We start from the raw sequence: 20206 nt of genomic DNA on the forward strand, positions 1-20206 counted from the left end.
AGCCCAGACCCCCTGTGCTCACAGGTAAGTGCAAAGCGAGATTGTAAACATTTAAAAAGTGACCAGGTGTAATTTATAAAAATCAGATAAGCTAATAGAAATGCCCCAAAGTAAATAACACAGTAAAAAGAAGTTTTTTAAAAGGCAAGAGCCACAGCCACTAGCTCTTTACCAGCAGCCTCCCACCTTCGAGCTGACCTCACATTCAGCGTGCGCTCACAAGATAAAGAAGCCCAAGGATGTCAGGGGGTTTGCCATTGTCTAAAGGTGGTCCACAACTGATCGTGGTGCGCTCACTTTCAACAGCCAGTTGCCGAAGTAGGGGCAAACTGGTATCCACAACCTCCAAAGATGAGCAGCGGCCACTGACATCACTTTTGTTAACACCTATGGGTGCTGGAAAGGCCAAAGGTGCACATGGCGAACTGAAAATACTCTTGGTCAACCTTAAACAGCAGGTAAAGTCTATGGCTGCGAGACAGATCCATGAGACTGTGTGTCCTGCAGATCTAAGGCTACCATCCAGTCACAGGGATCCAGGGCAAACAGAACCTGGGCTAAGGTGAGCATTTTAAATCTGTGGTTCCACAGGAAGGCACTTAAGAGGGAGAAGATGTAAAATAGAACAAATGCCTCCATCCTACTTCAGCACATGGAAGTAGTGGGAGTAACAACTCATTCCTATTTCAGAGTCTGGAGCACTCTCAATGGCCCCTTTGGACAGGAGAGTTACTTACCTTCTGTAACGATATATCTGTAAGAGACATAGATTCTGGAGTTCCCCAGGGCTCCATTCTATGTCCGCTACTTTTTAATATTTACATGGCACCCCTCATCACTCTAATTGAATCATACGGGATACTAGTAACATCGTATGCCGATGATACCCAATTGAGTGTATCCTTAGATAAAAACTCCACAAAGGCTGAACAGAATTTTCAGAACTGCCTGACCGACGTCTTTTCGTGGATGAATAACAACCAACTGAAATGTAATCCAAGTAAAACTGAAATATTGCCCATGGGAAAAAATGTCAATTTTAGCCCCAGTAAATGGTGGCCAAAGGGCACTACTCTGCCTCCCAGTTCGGTTGAAGTGGCCAGAAATCTGGGTGTTCTTTTTGACTCGTCCTTGTCTTTTGACCATCATGTAAGGAGTGTTGCAGGAAGTTGTTTCAACAGTATTAAATCATTGAAGAAATTCTTTGATTTTCTCCCCATCGAATCGAGAAAGTCTGTGGCAGTTGCTCTCATACTTTCCCGCCTCGATTACTGTAATGGTCTGATGGCAGGGATAAAAAAGCTTACGCTAAAAAAATTACAAACCGTCCAACACGCGGCTGCACGACTGGTTTTGAAACTGCCCAGAAAATCTTCTGCATCTGCAGCCCTTAGGACATTGCACTAGCTTCCTCTCCACAAAAGGATTCTGTTTAAAATCCTACTGACTACCTTCACGGCACTAAATAACGTTGGTCCAAAGTATCTTTCGAGAAGATATACTCGTTACAACCCCAGTAGAGTTTTAAGATCAGTTGGCTGTAATTTAATCAGTATTCCTAAATTTCATTACAAAACCAAGGGTGGAAAAACTCTTAGTGTCTTGGCTTCTAGGGCATGGAATGCCATGCCTAAAGAACTAAGACTATTGGATTTAGAGACCCCATTCAGGAAACAACTTAAAACCTGGATTTTCAACCTGACAGATGCATACGTATTGGCCGCCATTTAGATCTCACCTCTGTTTACTCCCACTTTCCTCAGCGCCAGGATGCTCCTTTCGGAGCGACAGTTCGCGCTTTACAAATATTAAATAACATAACATAACATAACATTAGTTATAGATTCCTTACCTGGTGAATTACCCCCCGGCGTCAGACTGGATATGGAGAATTTTTCGTCAGCAGTACCCCTGCGCGTCAAAAGGTGGGGTTGGTGGGTTCCGCGTCCTTTGTTGCCATTGTGGTCGCCAGGATGACATTGTGGCAGCTACTTAGACGCCGCCCTCGCTCGCTGACGTCAGTTCTTATACACGACATTCCATGTATGAAGCGCAGAGCCATGCAAGACACTGACCACTGGTGCACAAAACTAGAGCCCTGAAAGAAAGTCCTTAACCCTAGAAGTCAGTTCGCAGAACGGGGAGGATGGGTGGGGCGGTAAGTAATCTATAACTAATCTACTTCTCTTACAGATATATTGTTACCGAAGGTAAGTAACTTGTTCATCTGAAAGAGACAATTAGTTATAGATTCCTTACCTTGTTAATAGAAACTCCAGCGATACCAACCCCGGAGGTGGGTCTGCGAACCAAGTTCACACCAGAAAGTCCTAGAGAACAGAACGGCCAAAGAAGCTGTCTCTCCGGACTTGGCTGTCCAGGCAGTAGTGTTTTGTGAACGTGTGCAGAGATGCCCACGTAGCTGCCTGACAGATGTAATTGAGGGGAACTCCCCATCCCAAAGCAGTGATAGCTGCCGTCGCTCTGGTGGAATGGCTGTGCAGAACCACTGGAGGCTCCTTCTTTGCTAAAGAGTAGAAAACTTTTATGCACAAAATAACCCATCTGGAGATCGAACTTTTTTGGCACCCACGTAGCCAACAAAGAGCTGGCCTTCCACCAGGAATTGCTTGGTGCGATCCAAATAAAAGGAAAGCGCATGTTTTGGTTCCAGACAGTGGACCCTCTCTTCCTCCACAGAAGGATGCAGCGGCGAAAAAAAGGTAGGCAAAGTGATGGTTCGACCAATGTGGAAAGAAGTAACCCCCTTGGGAAGAAAGGAAGGTCTGGTTCTTAGGACAACCTTGTCCGGATGAAAAGCCATAAAGGGAGGCTTTGAAGAAAGAGCTCAGTCACCCTGCGAGCAGAGGTGAAGGCAACCAGAAATGCAGTCTTTAAAGTAAGAAGTCTGAGAGGACAGCTATAAAGCGGCTCAAAAGGAGCACACATAAGGTAAGTAAGAACCAAGTTCAAGTCCCACTCAGGCATTACGAAGGGGAATGGTGGAAAAAGATGACTAATGCAATTAAGGAAGCGATTTGCAACAGGGGACTTGAAAGAGAAGGCAGATCTGGTAGCCTAAGAAAAGCTGAAATGGCTGAGAGGTAGCCCTTTAGAGTGCCCAGAGCAGAGCCCTGCTGAGCCAAAGACAGGAGGGACAAGAGAACCTCATAAAGAGGGGTAGAAAGGGGATCCACAGCCTTTGTTGTGCATCATGCCACAAATTTGTTCCATCTGCAGGCGTATACCGAAGAGGCAGACACAATGGAGGATCAATGGCCATGCGTAACAGCTCGGGATACCAGACTCTTCGTGCCTAATCCAGAGCCACAAGGATGACTTGGGCCCGGTCGCACATGATCTTCTTCAGCGCTCTGGGCAGAAGTGGTACAGGCGGAAAGGTGTATAGATGACCGCAACTCCCCTTGTGACGAAAAGCGTCGCCTAGCGAATGCCACCTTGGAAATTCTGCTGAAAGATACCTTGCGCCACATCAGAGTGAAGACGCCATTTGTGATCCATCATGACGTGTGGCTAAGTTCATCCGCCCTGGCGTTCAGTGAACACGCCATGTGTTGAACCACCAGGAATATGCCCTAATGTTCCAGCCATGTCCAGAGACGGAGATCCTGTTGACATAGGGTCCACGACCCCACCCGTCTTGTTTGTTGCAGTGCCACATGGTGGTGGTGTTGTCCGTGAACACCTGCACTACTCTTCCCCGGACAGAGGGAAGGAATGCATTCAGTGGAAGACTGATCGTCCGGAGCTCCAGAAGGTTGATGTAGAGCCCGGACTATGCCGGAGACTAGAGGCCTCTTATCTCCGCCTCTCCCATGTGGCTGCCCCATCCCAGAAGTAATACGTCTGTCACCACTGTGTACTCTGGTTGGGGAAGGGAGAGGGATCTGCAGTTTACTCAATCCTGGTTCGTTAGCCACCAATGCAATTGTCGTGCAGTGCCCTCCGAGATCAGAACGCAATCAGACAGGTTGCTGTGCTGCTGCGCCCACTGGAACTTCAGGTCCCACTGCAGAGCCCGCATATGCCACCTGGCATGATCCACCAACAGGATGCAGGAGGCCATGAGGCCCAGCAGCCTCAGGGTCATTCTGACCGAAACCCGGGATAGACTAGGCTGAAAGATCAAAATCATAGCCTGAATATCCCGCACTCGCTGCTCGGGAGGATAAACCCGAAACTGTGTTGTTTCCAGAACCGGTCTGATGAAAAGGAGCTTATGAGAGGGAGTTAGGTGTGACTTCGGCACATTTATAGTGAACCTCGGCAAGTGCAGGAGGTCCGCCGTACTCTGGAGGTGGGAGACAACTGCCTGGGGCGAGCCCGCCTTCAACAGCCAGTCATCGCGATAGGGGAAGACTGGAACCCTTGATCTGCGCAGATGAGCTGGGACCACCGCCATCACCTTTGTGAACACCTGAGGGGCACTGGTAAGGCCAAAGGGGAGCAAGTGCTCATGGCCCACCGTGAACCGCAGGTAACGCTGGTGGGCCGGGAGGACGGGGATGTGAAAGTAAGCCTCCTGCAAGTCCAACGCAACCATTCAGAATCCAAGGTCGAGGGCAGACAGAACCTGAGCTAGCATCAACATTTTGAACTTCTCCTTCCGGAGGAAGTGGTTGATGTTCCTGAAATCCAGTATAGGACACAGGCCTTTGTCCTTCTTGGGCACCAGAAAGTAGTGGGAATAACAACCACAACCTACTTCTGGGGCAGGAGCTTGCTCGATAGCTCCCTTGGCCAAGAGAGCCATATCTCCCTGTTGGAGAAGGGCCAGATGATCCTCCGACAGTCGATGGTACTGAGGTGGCATAGATGGGGGGTGAGGGGGGTAGTATCGAAGGGGAGGTACTATTTGCAAAACCCACCTATCCGACAAGATGGTGTGCCAGTGGGGGAGGTGATGGCAAATCCTGCCAGCCACTGGTGATTGGTGGCCCTGAAAGGTCGGAGGAGGGTTTGGAGGCTACTGGAGAGGGGGTGGTGGTGGACTGGGCTGCTCGCTGGCCCCCAGACCCAGGGCGGTGGGTCCCACGTCCCCGGCCATGCAGGGGCTGAACAGCTTACGCCGGCCTGTGGCTCTAGGAGGAATGTGGCAGGGCAACCCTTCCGTAGCCACAAAAAGGGCGAATGGCAGACTGCACAGGACAGGTGGTGGAGAGGCCCAAGGACTTGGCCACAGGCCGAGAGTTCTAGAAGCGCTCTACAGTGCTGCCTGCTTTGTCGCCGAACAGGTGACCGCCATCAAAGGGCATGTCAATGAGGGTAGCCTGGACATCCCCAGAAAAACCAGTTGACTTCAGCCAGGCGTAGCGTCGAAGGGCTACCGATGTTGAAATTGTCCTGTCGAGCGAGTCGGCGGTGTCCAGTACACATCATATGGTAAACTTGGCGGCGTCTCTCCCCTCGGTGACTGCACGGGAGAGCACGGCTCGGGCCTCCTCCGGGCACTGTGGCAACACCTGCGCTACCTGATCCCACACAGAGTGGGTGTAAAGGCCCAACAGACATGCAGTGCTTACAGACCCCAGTCCCAAGCTGGAGGAAGAAAACATGTTCTTCCCAAGATAGTCCAGCTTTTTGGATTCCCTATCAGGTGGTGCAGTAGGGAATGCACCCATGGACATTGAGGCTTGCACTACAAAGCTCTCAAGGGTGGGGTGTTGGGATAGGAAAGTGGGGTAGCCCGGAGCTGGACGGTGGCATCGGGCAATCATCCTATCCACAGGAGCCCCTGAGTTGGGCCTGGTCCAGGCGCCCAAAAGGACGTCAGTTAGGGCTTCATTAAACGGCAGCAGGGGCTCCGAAGAGCTCGCTGCCAGTTGAAGCACCTCTGTCAGGAGGTTAGTCCTGACTGCCACCGTAGGTAGCTCGAGAGCCTCAGCAGCCCTATGCAACAACACTGCAGAAGACGCTCCCTCCTCCGTAGCCACGGTAGGAGGAGACAACATGCAAAAGTCTTGGGAGGTGTCCATACCACTGGCTTCCCCCAACACCTCTGTCCAGTCCGGATCATACTCCAACTGGTCAGTTGAAGGGGCTCAGTATCCCTCACAGTCCTCCTCACCCTCTTCTGGTTGCCAATTTGGCCTGAAAGGAACAAGAGGGAGAACAGGGGGAAAAAAGTACCCTTCGGCGCCGGATCCAGCGTCGGTTGACGTCGGTCCGGCTCAGTGTCTACGTTGGGGTGGAGGTCAAGGTCGATGCCGGCTAGGGACACAACCAACTTCAACTGGTGCCGGTGGAATTGGTGCTGGGGGAGGTGTTATGAGGTCGACAGGCACCGAGCCAGATCCAGGCCTGGATCCAAGGGGACCTTGCGGTGCCGGAGCAGCCAGGGTCGAAGTCCCAGGGCCCCCAGACAAGTCCGCGGGGCCCGAAGGCGCGCCAGCAAAGTCAGGCTGCCCAAAGATGGCATGCATCACTTCGTAAAAGCTTCGAAGCTGGACACGGGTCGCTCCGTGTCCCGGAGAAGGTGGAAACCTCAGAGTCGAACCTTCGGTCTCCGCACACTGAGCCGCAGGAGGAGCACCACCCGCATCCCTCGTCGCGTCGGCCGACGTATGGGGAGAAGTCAAAGAGCGACAACGCTTCTTCGACTTCTTCTTGTGCTTCGACTTACCTGAGGAGTGCGAAGACTTTGAGAATGAGTGGTGGCGGCGCCGGCTCCGCGACCTCCCGCGCGACCAGGACCTTGAACGGCGCAGAGCGGACTGCCGGGCTTCGAGAAGCTTTCGGGACAGCTCCCACAAAGACTTTGGATTCGTGGTCTGGTAGTCGGAACACGACTTGGGATCGCTGTCCCGTTCGAGGCACCACAGGCAACACGGTGAGGATCCGTCAGCGACATCAGTTTTCGGCAGGAACCGCAAGCCTTGAAACCGGGCATCCCTAACGTGCACCAGGAGTCGATAGACTCAAAATTGTCTCAACAAAAGTCGCAAAAAAGTCAGTCAAAAAGTGACTGGAGGTACCGCTCTAACCGGATCTGTGCTGGCTGGCGCCGAAAAAGAAAGAACTGATGTCAGTGCACTAAGACGGCGTCTAAGTATCTGTCGCGATGTCATCCCTTCAACCACGATGCCAACGACGAACGCGGAGCCAACCGATGCCTCCTTTCGACGCGCAGGGGTAGGGCTAATGAAAAATACTCCAGATGCAGTCTGACGCCTGGGGGTAATTCACAAGGTAAGGAATCTATGACTAATTGTCTCATTCAGATTTCTCTTGCAGCAAGATGGAGAGCTGCTTCTCTGAAAGCTGCTCTCAAATGGAAGGAAGCTTCGGCGGGTCAGAAAAGAACGAAAGGACGTAGTCCTGCTGACCGATCTGAAAGATCCATCTGTCGGATGTGATGGATTGACACCCTGGGAGAAAGTGTTGGATCATGCCTCCCACAACAAGGTTGTGCGTAGCTAAGGGCAAACTAAATAGTCTTGGATGGTGATGCCGCAAGGGAGTGGGTAGATCAATACCTCTAGTGGCATGATATTTGCTTGCCTGATCCATGTCCCTGACCATGAGAGGACTATGGTGAATGGCTTTGCCTGTTTTCAAACCCCTGGGGTAGTCTTGAAAAGACCGAAACTGATGCAGAAACTGTCTGGCAGGGCTTGAGATGCTCAAAGAACGTGATGTGGCCCAATTTTCCTTGAAGTGTTATAAGGTAGAGTCAGCTTGTTCGGCAGAGGCAGGATCAAAAGGTATATCCATAAGAGATGTCTGCACATCTCCTGAAAAGCCTGTGAAATGCAGTCACGTATTGCGATGGTGCATCACATTATTGCCAACCACTCGCCCCAAGCAATCGGTAGTGTCCATGCCAGCACAAATGACCTATTTGGCTGCATCCTAACCATTTTTAATGGTTTGAGCCAAAGAGAACTAAAATGTGTTTTCTTAACACCTCAATCCTATTTGACTCCCTGTATGGGGATTCATCTTGCTGAAGGATACTTGGAACACCAAACTCTCAGGAGTGGGATACTGCATAGGACAATTAGGGTCACCAGGCTTCAGTCTATGGCACCTGGCTACCTGCCAGTTCACCAATAGGCAAGAGCAAGGCTTGGACCAAGTGCTCACCAGAGAGTCAGTTAGGGCTTCATTGACTTAGAGTAATGGCTCAGAGAAAGCAGGTTGTCATAACTTTAACAGAGGGTGTTTGTAGGTCCAAGATCTCAGCAGCATGTCAAATTACCAAAGCAGAGGAAGCACTCTCTTCTGCTGGTAGTCCAAGGAAGAAATCAACCCTGTATCAGGGAAAGTATCAAGCCCACTAGGCTTCTATAAATCCATGTATAAACAGTCATCATCATAATATAAATGTAAATAATTTCCATCATCACTGGGTGGTGGTAAAGTCTGGTCAGAATCTCACCCAAAAAGATGAAAGTGCCTCTGAGGACAGCTCCACAGTAGTGAAATCAAGCTGTAGGGGAAACAGTTGTGCTGGAGTGCATTTGGAGCACAACCTTGGTTGAAGTTGAGGTGGATCCGCATTCAAAGGTATGGAAAGAAAGGAACTGACATTAGCACGCAACAGTAGCGTGTATATGCTTCTCCAGTCCGTCAGTTTCAGAGCAGAAGTAATCCTATGCGTAGTCGCCCTGCACCGATTTTGGAAAAAAGGGGTGGTGATGGACAGAGTTTCTGAATAATGCAGAATACTCTTACCAAGTCAAGAGATCATGGTTTTAATCCATCACCTGTTTTTTAGCTCATCGCACCATCCCAGCTCAGAACCTGGCTATATGCAAATTAGTCTGTTCCTGTCCCAGTGCATGATGGGAACAGGGCAAACCAAACTACCAAGCCAATTCTTATACTGGGAAGGAAACAAGCTCCCGGGGACCGGTTTCTGGCATCACAGCCTTCGTCGGCCCGGTTTGCTTGAATCCTGATGGTGCAATGAGCAAGGGACTCACGTCTGAGTATACCCTCCCACACATAGTGTGGATAAAATCGATTTTGGAAAAAAGGGGTGGTGATGGACAGAGTTTCTGAATGATGCAGAATACTCTTACCAAGTCAAGAGATCATGGTTTTAATCCATCACCTGTTTTTTAGCTCATCGCACCATCCCAGCTCAGAACCTGGCTATATGCAAATTAGTCTGTTCCTGTCCCAGTGCATGATGGGAACAGGGCAAACCAAACTACCAAGCCAATTCTTATACTGGGAAGGAAACAAGCTCCCGGGGACCGGTTTCTGGCATCACAGCCTTCGTCGGCCCGGTTTGCTTGAATCCTGATGGTGCAATGAGCAAGGGACTCACGTCTGAGTATACCCTCCCACACATAGTGTGGATAAAATCGATTTTGGAAAAAAGGGGTGGTGATGGACAGAGTTTCTGAATGATGCAGAATACTCTTACCAAGTCAAGAGATCATGGTTTTAATCCATCACCTGTTTTTTAGCTCATCGCACCATCCCAGCTCAGAACCTGGCTATATGCAAATTAGTCTGTTCCTGTCCCAGTGCATGATGGGAACAGGGCAAACCAAACTACCAAGCCAATTCTTATACTGGGAAGGAAACAAGCTCCCGGGGACCGGTTTCTGGCATCACAGCCTTCGTCGGCCCGGTTTGCTTGAATCCTGATGGTGCAATGAGCAAGGGACTCACGTCTGAGTATACCCTCCCACACATAGTGTGGATAAAATCGATTTTGGAAAAAAGGGGTGGTGATGGACAGAGTTTCTGAATGATGCAGAATACTCTTACCAAGTCAAGAGATCATGGTTTTAATCCATCACCTGTTTTTTAGCTCATCGCACCATCCCAGCTCAGAACCTGGCTATATGCAAATTAGTCTGTTCCTGTCCCAGTGCATGATGGGAACAGGGCAAACCAAACTACCAAGCCAATTCTTATACTGGGAAGGAAACAAGCTCCCGGGGACCGGTTTCTGGCATCACAGCCTTCGTCGGCCCGGTTTGCTTGAATCCTGATGGTGCAATGAGCAAGGGACTCACGTCTGAGTATACCCTCCCACACATAGTGTGGATAAAATCGATTTTGGAAAAAAGGGGTGGTGATGGACAGAGTTTCTGAATGATGCAGAATACTCTTACCAAGTCAAGAGATCATGGTTTTAATCCATCACCTGTTTTTTAGCTCATCGCACCATCCCAGCTCAGAACCTGGCTATATGCAAATTAGTCTGTTCCTGTCCCAGTGCATGATGGGAACAGGGCAAACCAAACTACCAAGCCAATTCTTATACTGGGAAGGAAACAAGCTCCCGGGGACCGGTTTCTGGCATCACAGCCTTCGTCGGCCCGGTTTGCTTGAATCCTGATGGTGCAATGAGCAAGGGACTCACGTCTGAGTATACCCTCCCACACATAGTGTGGATAAAATCGATTTTGGAAAAAAGGGGTGGTGATGGACAGAGTTTCTGAATGATGCAGAATACTCTTACCAAGTCAAGAGATCATGGTTTTAATCCATCACCTGTTTTTTAGCTCATCGCACCATCCCAGCTCAGAACCTGGCTATATGCAAATTAGTCTGTTCCTGTCCCAGTGCATGATGGGAACAGGGCAAACCAAACTACCAAGCCAATTCTTATACTGGGAAGGAAACAAGCTCCCGGGGACCGGTTTCTGGCATCACAGCCTTCATCGGCCCGGTTTGCTTGAATCCTGATGGTGCAATGAGCAAGGGACTCACGTCTGAGTATACCCTCCCACACATAGTGTGGATAAAATCGATTTTGGAAAAAAGGGGTGGTGATGGACAGAGTTTCTGAATGATGCAGAATACTCTTACCAAGTCAAGAGATCATGGTTTTAATCCATCACCTGTTTTTTAGCTCATCGCACCATCCCAGCTCAGAACCTGGCTATATGCAAATTAGTCTGTTCCTGTCCCAGTGCATGATGGGAACAGGGCAAACCAAACTACCAAGCCAATTCTTATACTGGGAAGGAAACAAGCTCCCGGGGACCGGTTTCTGGCATCACAGCCTTCGTCGGCCCGGTTTGCTTGAATCCTGATGGTGCAATGAGCAAGGGACTCACGTCTGAGTATACCCTCCCACACATAGTATGGATAAAATCGATTTTGGAAAAAAGGGGTGGTGATGGACAGAGTTTCTGAATGATGCAGAATACTCTTACCAAGTCAAGAGATCATGGTTTTAATCCATCACCTGTTTTTTAGCTCATCGCACCATCCCAGCTCAGAACCTGGCTATATGCAAATTAGTCTGTTCCTGTCGTGCAGGAGAACTGCTACGAAAGTTTCTGGATACAGTCTGGAGCCTGGTAATATCCAAAAGGTGAGGAATCTCTGGTTAGAAATATACATTAGAAAAGATTAATTTACCCGCATCACTGAGTTCCTTATTATAAAGCGGAGAATTAAAGTCCATCTTACAGATACAGAAAAAAATGAGTTACTTAACTGAAAACAGAACAGTATAATTAAATATGCAGACATGAGGTTTAAGTAGATTGAGGGCCTCCTCTAAACACCAGTCAAAGTTTCAAGTCAGCATAATGTAAGCTACAAATAAATAGTAAAGTAACCACTAACCAGAACGGTTTCAAGATCAGAGGGTTTGGATGGTACAATCTTTTCTTCCAACGCATTCAAGAATCTCAGGTTCTGGTACAAATCTGGAGGCAGCAGCTGTGGGACTGTTGAAGGCAGATATTCTGATGTGAAAAAAGGTTAAAAAAACACACCTGTAAGAATTTAATGCATTTAGGAAAAAGAATATGTAGTACCAGTAACTGTATCCCTATGTGTTATCAATCACAATAATACTGTGCATACGTAGCGCCATTATCTCAAGACTACTCTAGTGCTAAGTCTGTCATACACAGTGTAGGAGGCTGGCTTATTATTTGGTGCACACTTATGCAAGTGGAGCACCCTGTACTAATCGAGGCAACCCTTATGGTGATTTTAGTGGTCTTTGATAACCATAGAAAATTCTTTAAGTGGTAGCTGTCGAAAGCAGCCTTCAGGCTTATCTTGAAGGAGTGTTAAGTAGCTTGTTTTTTTTTTCACAACAAAATTTTATTTTTATTGATTAGGTAAGGCACGTATGCAGTCCTCCACAGTCAGTAGAGACCTGCCAGAATAACATAGGAAGTATGAGCATGTCACAAACCCAATCAGAAACAACCCCACCCACCCTCACCCACCACCCACAACCACCCAACGTCCCTTCTACCCACCCCTTATCCCTCCCTAGCCCAGCGCACGTAATCGCAGCCAGCCTCCAGAAACTGTATGTATCAAGCTAGGAAACCGGTGTCTCCTCAGGCCTGGAGCCCATCTCCCAAATCCACCTCATTGTCAGGTTCCACTGGAGGATCCAGAGTCAAACCCCTATATTCCGCCCACCTCCTCCATATCTTGTAATGTTTTCGGGGGCATAATCTGGCCTCGAACACCGGGCGTTCAAGCCCCATAAAGTAGTCCATCCCTGCTTTCCATACTCTCAGTGGGGGGGCTCGGTCACTCTTCCATGCTTGCGACAAGTCCCGTTTGGCCACAACGAGGCCCAGCAGCAGCAGGTGACGCTTGTAAATGTTTCCTCCAACGCCCTCCAGCACATGGAGAAGGGCCAACCTATGCGTCTGGGGAAGATCCCATCCCAGTACTTCCGATAGACAACTCCATACACCCCGCCAGAACTGGGCCAGACCAGCACAAGACCACACAGTATGCAACAGAGTACCCATCTCAGCACCGCATCGCAAACACTCCGGGGACCCAATCAACCCTGCTTTCCACAGTCGCTCTCGCGTATAGTAGGCCCTATGTAGATATTTAAATTGAACCAGTCTGAGGCGCACCGCAATTACAGTCCATCGCGGGGACTCCAAAGCTTCTCTCCAATCGTCATCATCTAATGGTCCAATGTCCCTTTCCCAGGCGTCCTTCAACTGAAGAAGGGAGGAGGAACAATGAGTGACAAGTGTTTGATAGATACGTGAGACCTTCTTATCTCCAAGGTCTCCCATGAAGACCTTCGCCTCCAGCGGGCTATACTCCGGCAGCGACTCCAGACCCACCAAGCTGGGCCCCAGCGCGTGGCGGAACTGCAGGTATTTAAAAAATTGGGCGTTGGGCATATGGAACTCGTCCTTGAGCTCCTGGAATGATTTGAGGGCCACACCGGATACGACATCACCCAGGGAAGAGATCCCTATAGAATCCCATCCGTCGAACCCCGACAACGAGGCTAGCGCGGGGAGTCTCCCGTTATTCCACAAAGGAGTCTCCGCTGTTAATCGGCCCCACCAACCCATACGACGCAGAGCCTGTCGCCATACCATAAACACCACCTGCGTGGCCCGGGGCAGCCGCCCCCGTAGTCCGGCCGAGTACAAAATCGTATGCAATGTATGAACACCCATCAGCGACCGCTCTAGGGCGTATGCTGGGTCTCCCCTATCCCCGTACCACCATTCATTCAGCACCAGCAAGTGGGAGGCTTGATAGTACGATAGCACATCCGATGTGGCAAGCCTACCACAGTATATGGACAAGAAACATGTGCGCAACGCCACCCTGGCGGCACCCCCAGCCCACAAGAAACGTCCCAGCACTGAATTAACCTGCCGGAACCACTGGGGTGCAACCGGATGCGGGTGGTTCTGTAGCTGATACAGAAGGCGTGGTAGCGCAACCATTTTAAAAATCGCAGACCTACCGTATATTGTGAGGGGCATCCGGGACCACGTTCTAACATCCGTCTGAACTCTTTCCCAAACTGGCACCACATTACGCTCGCAAGAGATCGTCGCCGATTCGGACAGGAACACACCGAGATACAACAAGCCTCCAGCCGCCACCTGCAAGGCCGATGCCCAGGAGCCCACAGAAGCCCCATCGCCCAGCACCCACAAGGTGGACTTACGTGGATTAAGATACAGACCCGAGACCTCATCGAAGATACGCATAATTTCCAATACCCGCGGGCCCGACCTATCCAGGTCAGTAAGAAAGAAGAGAACGTCGTCCGCATATAGTGCGATCCTGTCGGTGAGTCCCCCGCCCCACCTGAAGCCCCGTAACTGCGCATCAATACGCACCCAGGAGGCCAGGGGCTCCATGACCAACGCAAACAAGTACGGGGATAGCGGGCAACCCTGGCGGGTCCCACGACCAATTGGGAACTTCCCGGAAACCACCCCGGAGATCCGCACAGCCGCCGTGATATCAGTGTACAGCAGCATATGAACATATGAAATGAACACAGGACCCAGGTTGAGACGGGGCAGAAGCGCAAACAAGTAGGCCCAGCTCACGGAGTCGAACGCTCTATCTATATCCGCCAGGAGCAGGGCGCCCGTTCTCCCGTGGCCCCCATCGCATCCACAGCTGTTTGTGCCCGTCGGATGTTATGCCGCGTCACCATATGCGGCATGAAGCCGGCTTGGTCCGGGTGGACCAGGTCAGCCACGCAGGGAAGAAGCCGGTTCGCCAACGCCTTCGTCAGTAACTTAGCTTCAATGTTAAGCAGAGATATAGGACGATATGAATCATGCCGAGCAGGCGGCCTACCCGGTTTCTGGAATACTACTACCTCGGCATGGCGCCAGTCTGCCGGCAGCCAACCCAGCTCCCGCGCTGCCTCTAACACAGCTCTGTAGTGGGTTCCCAATTGAAGTTGGAATTTCTTGTAGAATTCGCATGGGAAGCCACTAGGCCCGGGCGCCTCCCCCAGCTCCTCCACAGTAAGGGGAAGATCCAATGTCGCACGCGTCTCATCCGAGACGGCCCTCGGGGGCAGGTCAGCAATGAATTTATCGACTGCATCGACTGGGAGGCAATCCTGCGGCGCATACTGTTCCGCATAATATCGAGCAAAACTAGTCGCCAGCTCCGCCGGGTCCGTCACCGTAACGCCAGCGCTATCTGTAAGTCCCGGCAGCGTAAGTGGCGGCAAGGTAGTTTGACACAGCCTATGGAGCATAGTACATGACTTGTCTCCCCACTGGTAAATCCTACTACGTGTGGCAGTCTGTCTGGCCTCATCCAACAGTACGGACGCATAGGATTGTTGTGCTTGTAAGAGCAGCCGGACCGCCACACCGTCACCTTCCTCCTGACACCGCCGCTCAAGGACCTCCACGTGCGCCGCTGCCGCAACTATGGCCTCCCTGCGCCTACGACGGGCCGCCGCGCACCACGCTATGTCCACTCCCCGCAACGTGGGCTTCATGGCTTCCCAGACATTAGTCACATCTGCATTCGCGCCAAAGTTTTCCCGCCAATACTGGGCGACCGCCACCCGCAGATGTTGTATATATTCAGCTTGCTGAAGATGCCATGAGGACATTCGCCACCGAAACGGTTGCTTCTTCCTGTGCAATTCAATATCTACGGCCACTGGGGAATGGTCGGACAATCCCCTAGGCAGGATAGCCGCCACTCGCACTCTGCTTAAATACACACCGGGCACAAACACACAATCGAGGCGCGAGAAAGAGCCATGCACAGCTGAAATATAGGTGTACTCTCGGGCCGCAGCATGCAAGTGTCGCCAGGCATCCACCCAGCCAAGCCCCTCCACCATCGCGCTCAATCGGGTAGGGGTAGCAACCGTTAGTGACTCCTGCAGCCTCTGTCGGTCCACATTCACATCCAACACATCATTCCAATCCCCACCCAGTATTGCTAAGGACTCAGGTATTTTCGCCCATACAGCAAACAGCCTCTCAGCCAGAGACCACTGCAATGGGGGGGGGGGGCCATATACACTCCCAAATACAACAGGTTCCATACCCACCATCCCCTTCACGAAGATATATCGACCCTGCGGGTCCAGCCACTGCCTTTCATGAACATAGGCCAACCGTCGATGGACCAAGATGGCGACTGTAGGAGAGTGGGGTCTGCAATCCTATGGTCACCCCAGATTTTTGCTTTTTGCTTCACTGGTTTACGACTTTCCCTGGCTGTGGGCCTGCTAATCAGACCCACAGCCTAGCTGTTCTCTCTCTAAAATTGACATCCATGTACTTTAAGTACATTTACCAATTGGTACTGGGCCACCTTATCAGTCCCTGTACTCAGGGCATAGGTGTACCCAGGGCCTACCAGGGGCGGAAGCATGTATTATGCCACCCCTGCCTGGCCATCTAAATCTGACACAACTGGCTGCATGACAGCTGGGGCAAGGTGGTGTAAACACCCTTTGCTGTAGATATAGTATACCTATATCTAACCCTAAAATGGACACATATATTCCTATCAGTCACTCCTATGGAAGGCCTTATCAATCCTGAAGGCAGAGTGCTTGGAATTATGTGAGATGGTGCTCTGGCATGAGCTGAGCCTGTTTGCAGCTTGCGGAACCAAGTCCCAATAGCTGTTCCATGATAACGCTATACCATATACTCTTAAGTGCATTATCAACCTCGCGGTTAAATGCTAACTCTGGTATAACATTATCAAAACATGTCGAGTAAGGTGTCATACGATTTGGAATACTACCCGCTCGCCAATTCCGGCGACGGGGGTAGCATTCCACCCTTCTAGAGGGACACGACATGTATGTAACTGTGAACCCCGGTTAAAGTTAACTCGAGCCTCAGCATCACAAAATGGATGCTGCCACCACAGACACAAGTCTGACCTCCTGCTGCTGGGAGTCCTTCCAGCGAGGATGGCTTGGACAAAGGGTTTCCTGCCTTGGGAGGTGCTAGCACCACCCCAGACAGGATTTTGTGTATTGAGGTAGGGAGGCCTGAAAGGAATGAGATATGCCTGGGGCACACAAGGTGCCCTGTGCATACACCGGTTCAAACCAGTTGCTGGGGCATCCCTGCCCCAGCTCTGGCGGGAAACCGGACAAAGGATAGGGGGTGTAGCCACCCCCCTTCCTGGTCCCACCCAGGGGAGGGACCTAGTCAGTAGTGCAGCCCCCTTTAGGAGAATAAAGGTAGGAGCTGGTCCCATTCCAGATTAGATTATCCTGAACTATTCAACAAGAAGAAACTCTGGCCTTCGACGTTCTGCTCCACAGAAGACTGAAGAATCTCCCTTGTGTACAAGGAGTGTCCACCCTGCAACTGCAGGCACCATCAAGCGTCCAGCGGCTTCACTTTGTCGTCTTCCCTCGAGGATCCAGACTTCAGAGCCCGACGAGACCCGGATTCCCAGACCTCTCCGACCTCAACTCACCTTCTGCAGCAAAGCTGAGACCCGTGGGTGCGACGAGACACGTGGGACCGGCCATCTTGGAAGAAACTGCACTTCGCTTCCAGCACGACTCCCGAGGTAAACTCGACCAAGTGCTTTGGGGACTGAGAAGCCCCAACCCCGAGCAGCCCCTGCACCGAAGATCAGCCCTCCAGCTTCCACGAGATCTGCGTGGGGCCCTTCTGCTTGTTTGCTGCTCGACGCGTTGTTTGGTCACTTGCCGGCTGGCTAGTGACCTCCTAGACGACGAACCTTTGAGTCTTCACTGCTGGTATGGTTGCTTCAGACTGGCCCTTGCTCCCTTCCAAAAGAGGGGCACCCCGGACTCTCCTAGTCCGCACCAGACGCTTTCTTCACTCACCGCGTGGGTTGCCTTTGCCAAGGCCTGTTGACGCCGATTCCGGATCCAACACCGCCGACAGCGAGAGCCTGCGTGGGACAGCTCGTGCCTCCATCCTGGTAATCGAAGACACCTCCTGGTCCACGGGGCTGCATAGTCAAGCGTCCAATCTTCACCTGATCGCGACGACGACATCTGGTTCCTTGCTGGTTCCACTCCAGTCACTGGCTAGTGACTGTGAACATTGTCCCCTCTGCTTTCAGGTCTTCTTCTTCAACAATCCACCCTTGGATTGCAAAGGACATCTTCCTCCTGGTCGCCTGCAGCATCTTTTCTTTCAGGCTCCATTGACTTCAACGCGAGAACCCGACGCACTTTGACACCTATGCACCCGCGGCCCGTGGGTGAGGTAACGAGAGCATTTCGGTGCTCAAGGGTAGTTTAACTGTCCTAGTGTCCAGTTCCACAGTCGTTTTAGTCCTACCTGGTCAGGATTGTCCGTACTCACCTTTAACTTGAACTGTACTGTCCATAGACGTTACGCATCTCGCGTGTGAGTTCACACTCTGCACACGCGCTCCGTGGGCCTCCTATTACTTACCTGAAGTTAGTATAGCGTGGTCCCATCGATCCTACAGCCTCTGGACAGCTCCATTCCTTTTATCGACTCTCACATTCCACTTACTTAGTATATGGTTTGTCGTGCCCCTAGGGCACCATTGTAATTTTGTGCAACTTGTAGTATTTTTCGTAAGAGATTGTCATGTGCTTAGCCCTCTGACCTCATAAAGAGTTCAGAGGTGTTGTTATTAATAAATATACTGTTTATTTTCATAACAACCTGTGTGGTGTCCTTTCATCTGGTATTCAAAGGGTTATATTGTGGTAAAACAGCTGGCTTCACATGCCAAAAGAGTTTAGCCTAAGACTGCTTTGTCCATGCTACCATTAGGATAGCTGGTCTATAAGGTTGACTTACAACCAATCACCATAAGGGTTGTTTGGACTGATACAAGGTGGTCACTAGAACTAGTGAACATCATATATCAGGCCAACTTCTCACAGCGACCCCCCTAGAGCCCCTAGTAAAGCCCGCATGGAAAACCTGCTGATAGCCAAATCCCTGCAGGCTAAGTACCTTCGTCCCCATCATATGCGTTTCTTGGAGTAGTAGTACATCTGCACTTTCCCTCTTCCCCCATCGCAAGATGGCCCCCCTCTTGATTTTATCCAACATACCCCTAACATTCCAGCTCAGTATGCGCATGGACGACCCGGGGGGCCCCGGAGTTAGTGCGTCAACCATGATCCCAGGGGACACAAAGCAAGAGCACCCAGCAGCAGGCCTGACTACACCATACTAGTACTAGCAAGGCATTAGAAATTACGTGCACATCCCTCCAACCGCCCTCAACCCCCCACCCACACCCACACCCCCCCAGAACATCCCCCTCAACTCCCCTTCCCCCATCCCCCGCCCCCCTCCCCTATACCACATAGAACTCAGAATTATCTGTCGCGGCATGGGCGACCTCGGGCCCAAAACAGAGCGCCCAAGACCAACCATACCAATGGATCCCCAACTACCCCCTCAAACAAGATGTACCCCCCCGTCTAACACCCACCCACTTAGGTGGCAAATAGCCCCTGTAAGCGAGCACCCCGAACCCTACCCCGCAGACCCATATAGTCACCAATGTGTAGGGCGAACAGTTACAGGAGACTCAGTCCTCGGCCATCCGAGCAGCAGGGCACACCCAATCGCCGACTCTCAGTCAGAACCCACGAAAGCAACTGGCCACCCCGTAGGTCGACGTCCTTCAATGTTCCTTTCCGGAGTGGTCCGAGTCCGCAGGCGCCCCGTCTTGTGTCCCACTGCGAGAAGAGGAGCGCTTCCGCGACCTAGATCTCCTGTGTCTCTTACCCCGGACATTTTGGTCGCCCCTCTCCTGAGATGTGCTCCTGGATGGGCCGGGGTTCAGGCCCGGCTGGGCATGCGGCCGAACCCTCAACGTCTCATCAGTCCACTTGAAGACCTCCTCTAGGATATCAAAAAAGTGCATCCGCGACTGGAATATCACCCGCAGGCGGGCCGGATACAGTAGAGAGTATTGGAGCTTCAGACCTCGCAGCTTTGCCTTGGCCGCTATGAAAGAGTGTCGTTGCTGCTGCACCATCTTAGTGTAATCCGGAAAAATCATAATTTTCTGGTTCTCGAACATAATAGTGTCCTTCGCCCTCGCCTCCTGTAAGATGGTGTCCCTATCATGGAAGTTCAAAATCTTGGCAATCACTGGTCGGGGCCTCTCCCCAGCGGGCGGTTTCTGCGTCAAGGCTCTATGAGCACGCTCTATCACAAAGCAGTGTGACAATGCATCCGGGGGGAGCCAGGTCTCCAACCACTGGGACAAAAAGCGTTCCATGTTCCCCTTCTCGCATCCTTCAGGAAATCCCACGAAGCGGAGGTTATTCCTGCACGCCCGCCCCTCGGCATCCTCCACTCGAAGGGCAAGGCCCCTCTTAATTTTCTCCATCGTGGCCACTTTCTGCTTCAAGGTCCCCACATCATCCTCCACACTCGAGAGTCTGGATTCCGCCTCTGTGATGCGAGTCACTGCATTGCGAAGGTCCTGACGCAGCAAGGTCACATCTGCTCCAACCGCTCCGATC

General features: G+C 51.2%; 1 protein-coding gene across 4 annotated transcripts in view; it reads right to left on the reverse strand.

Moving 5' to 3' along the window:
- CPLANE1 (ciliogenesis and planar polarity effector complex subunit 1) overlaps nt 1-20206 on the reverse strand; it is a 2766109-nt gene that overhangs the window by 783104 nt on the left and 1962799 nt on the right. For all 4 annotated transcript variants that reach the window (XM_078674971.1, XM_078674972.1, XM_078674970.1 and 1 more), the window contains exon 39: nt 11566-11687. In XM_078674971.1, the coding sequence (XP_078531097.1) occupies nt 11566-11687 (122 nt within the window). The remainder of the gene's footprint in view (nt 1-11565; nt 11688-20206) is intronic.

Source organism: Lissotriton helveticus, chromosome 2_1 (assembly GCF_964261635.1).
Source record: "Lissotriton helveticus chromosome 2_1, aLisHel1.1, whole genome shotgun sequence".
In the NCBI taxonomy this organism is placed as follows: domain Eukaryota; kingdom Metazoa; phylum Chordata; class Amphibia; order Caudata; family Salamandridae; genus Lissotriton; species Lissotriton helveticus.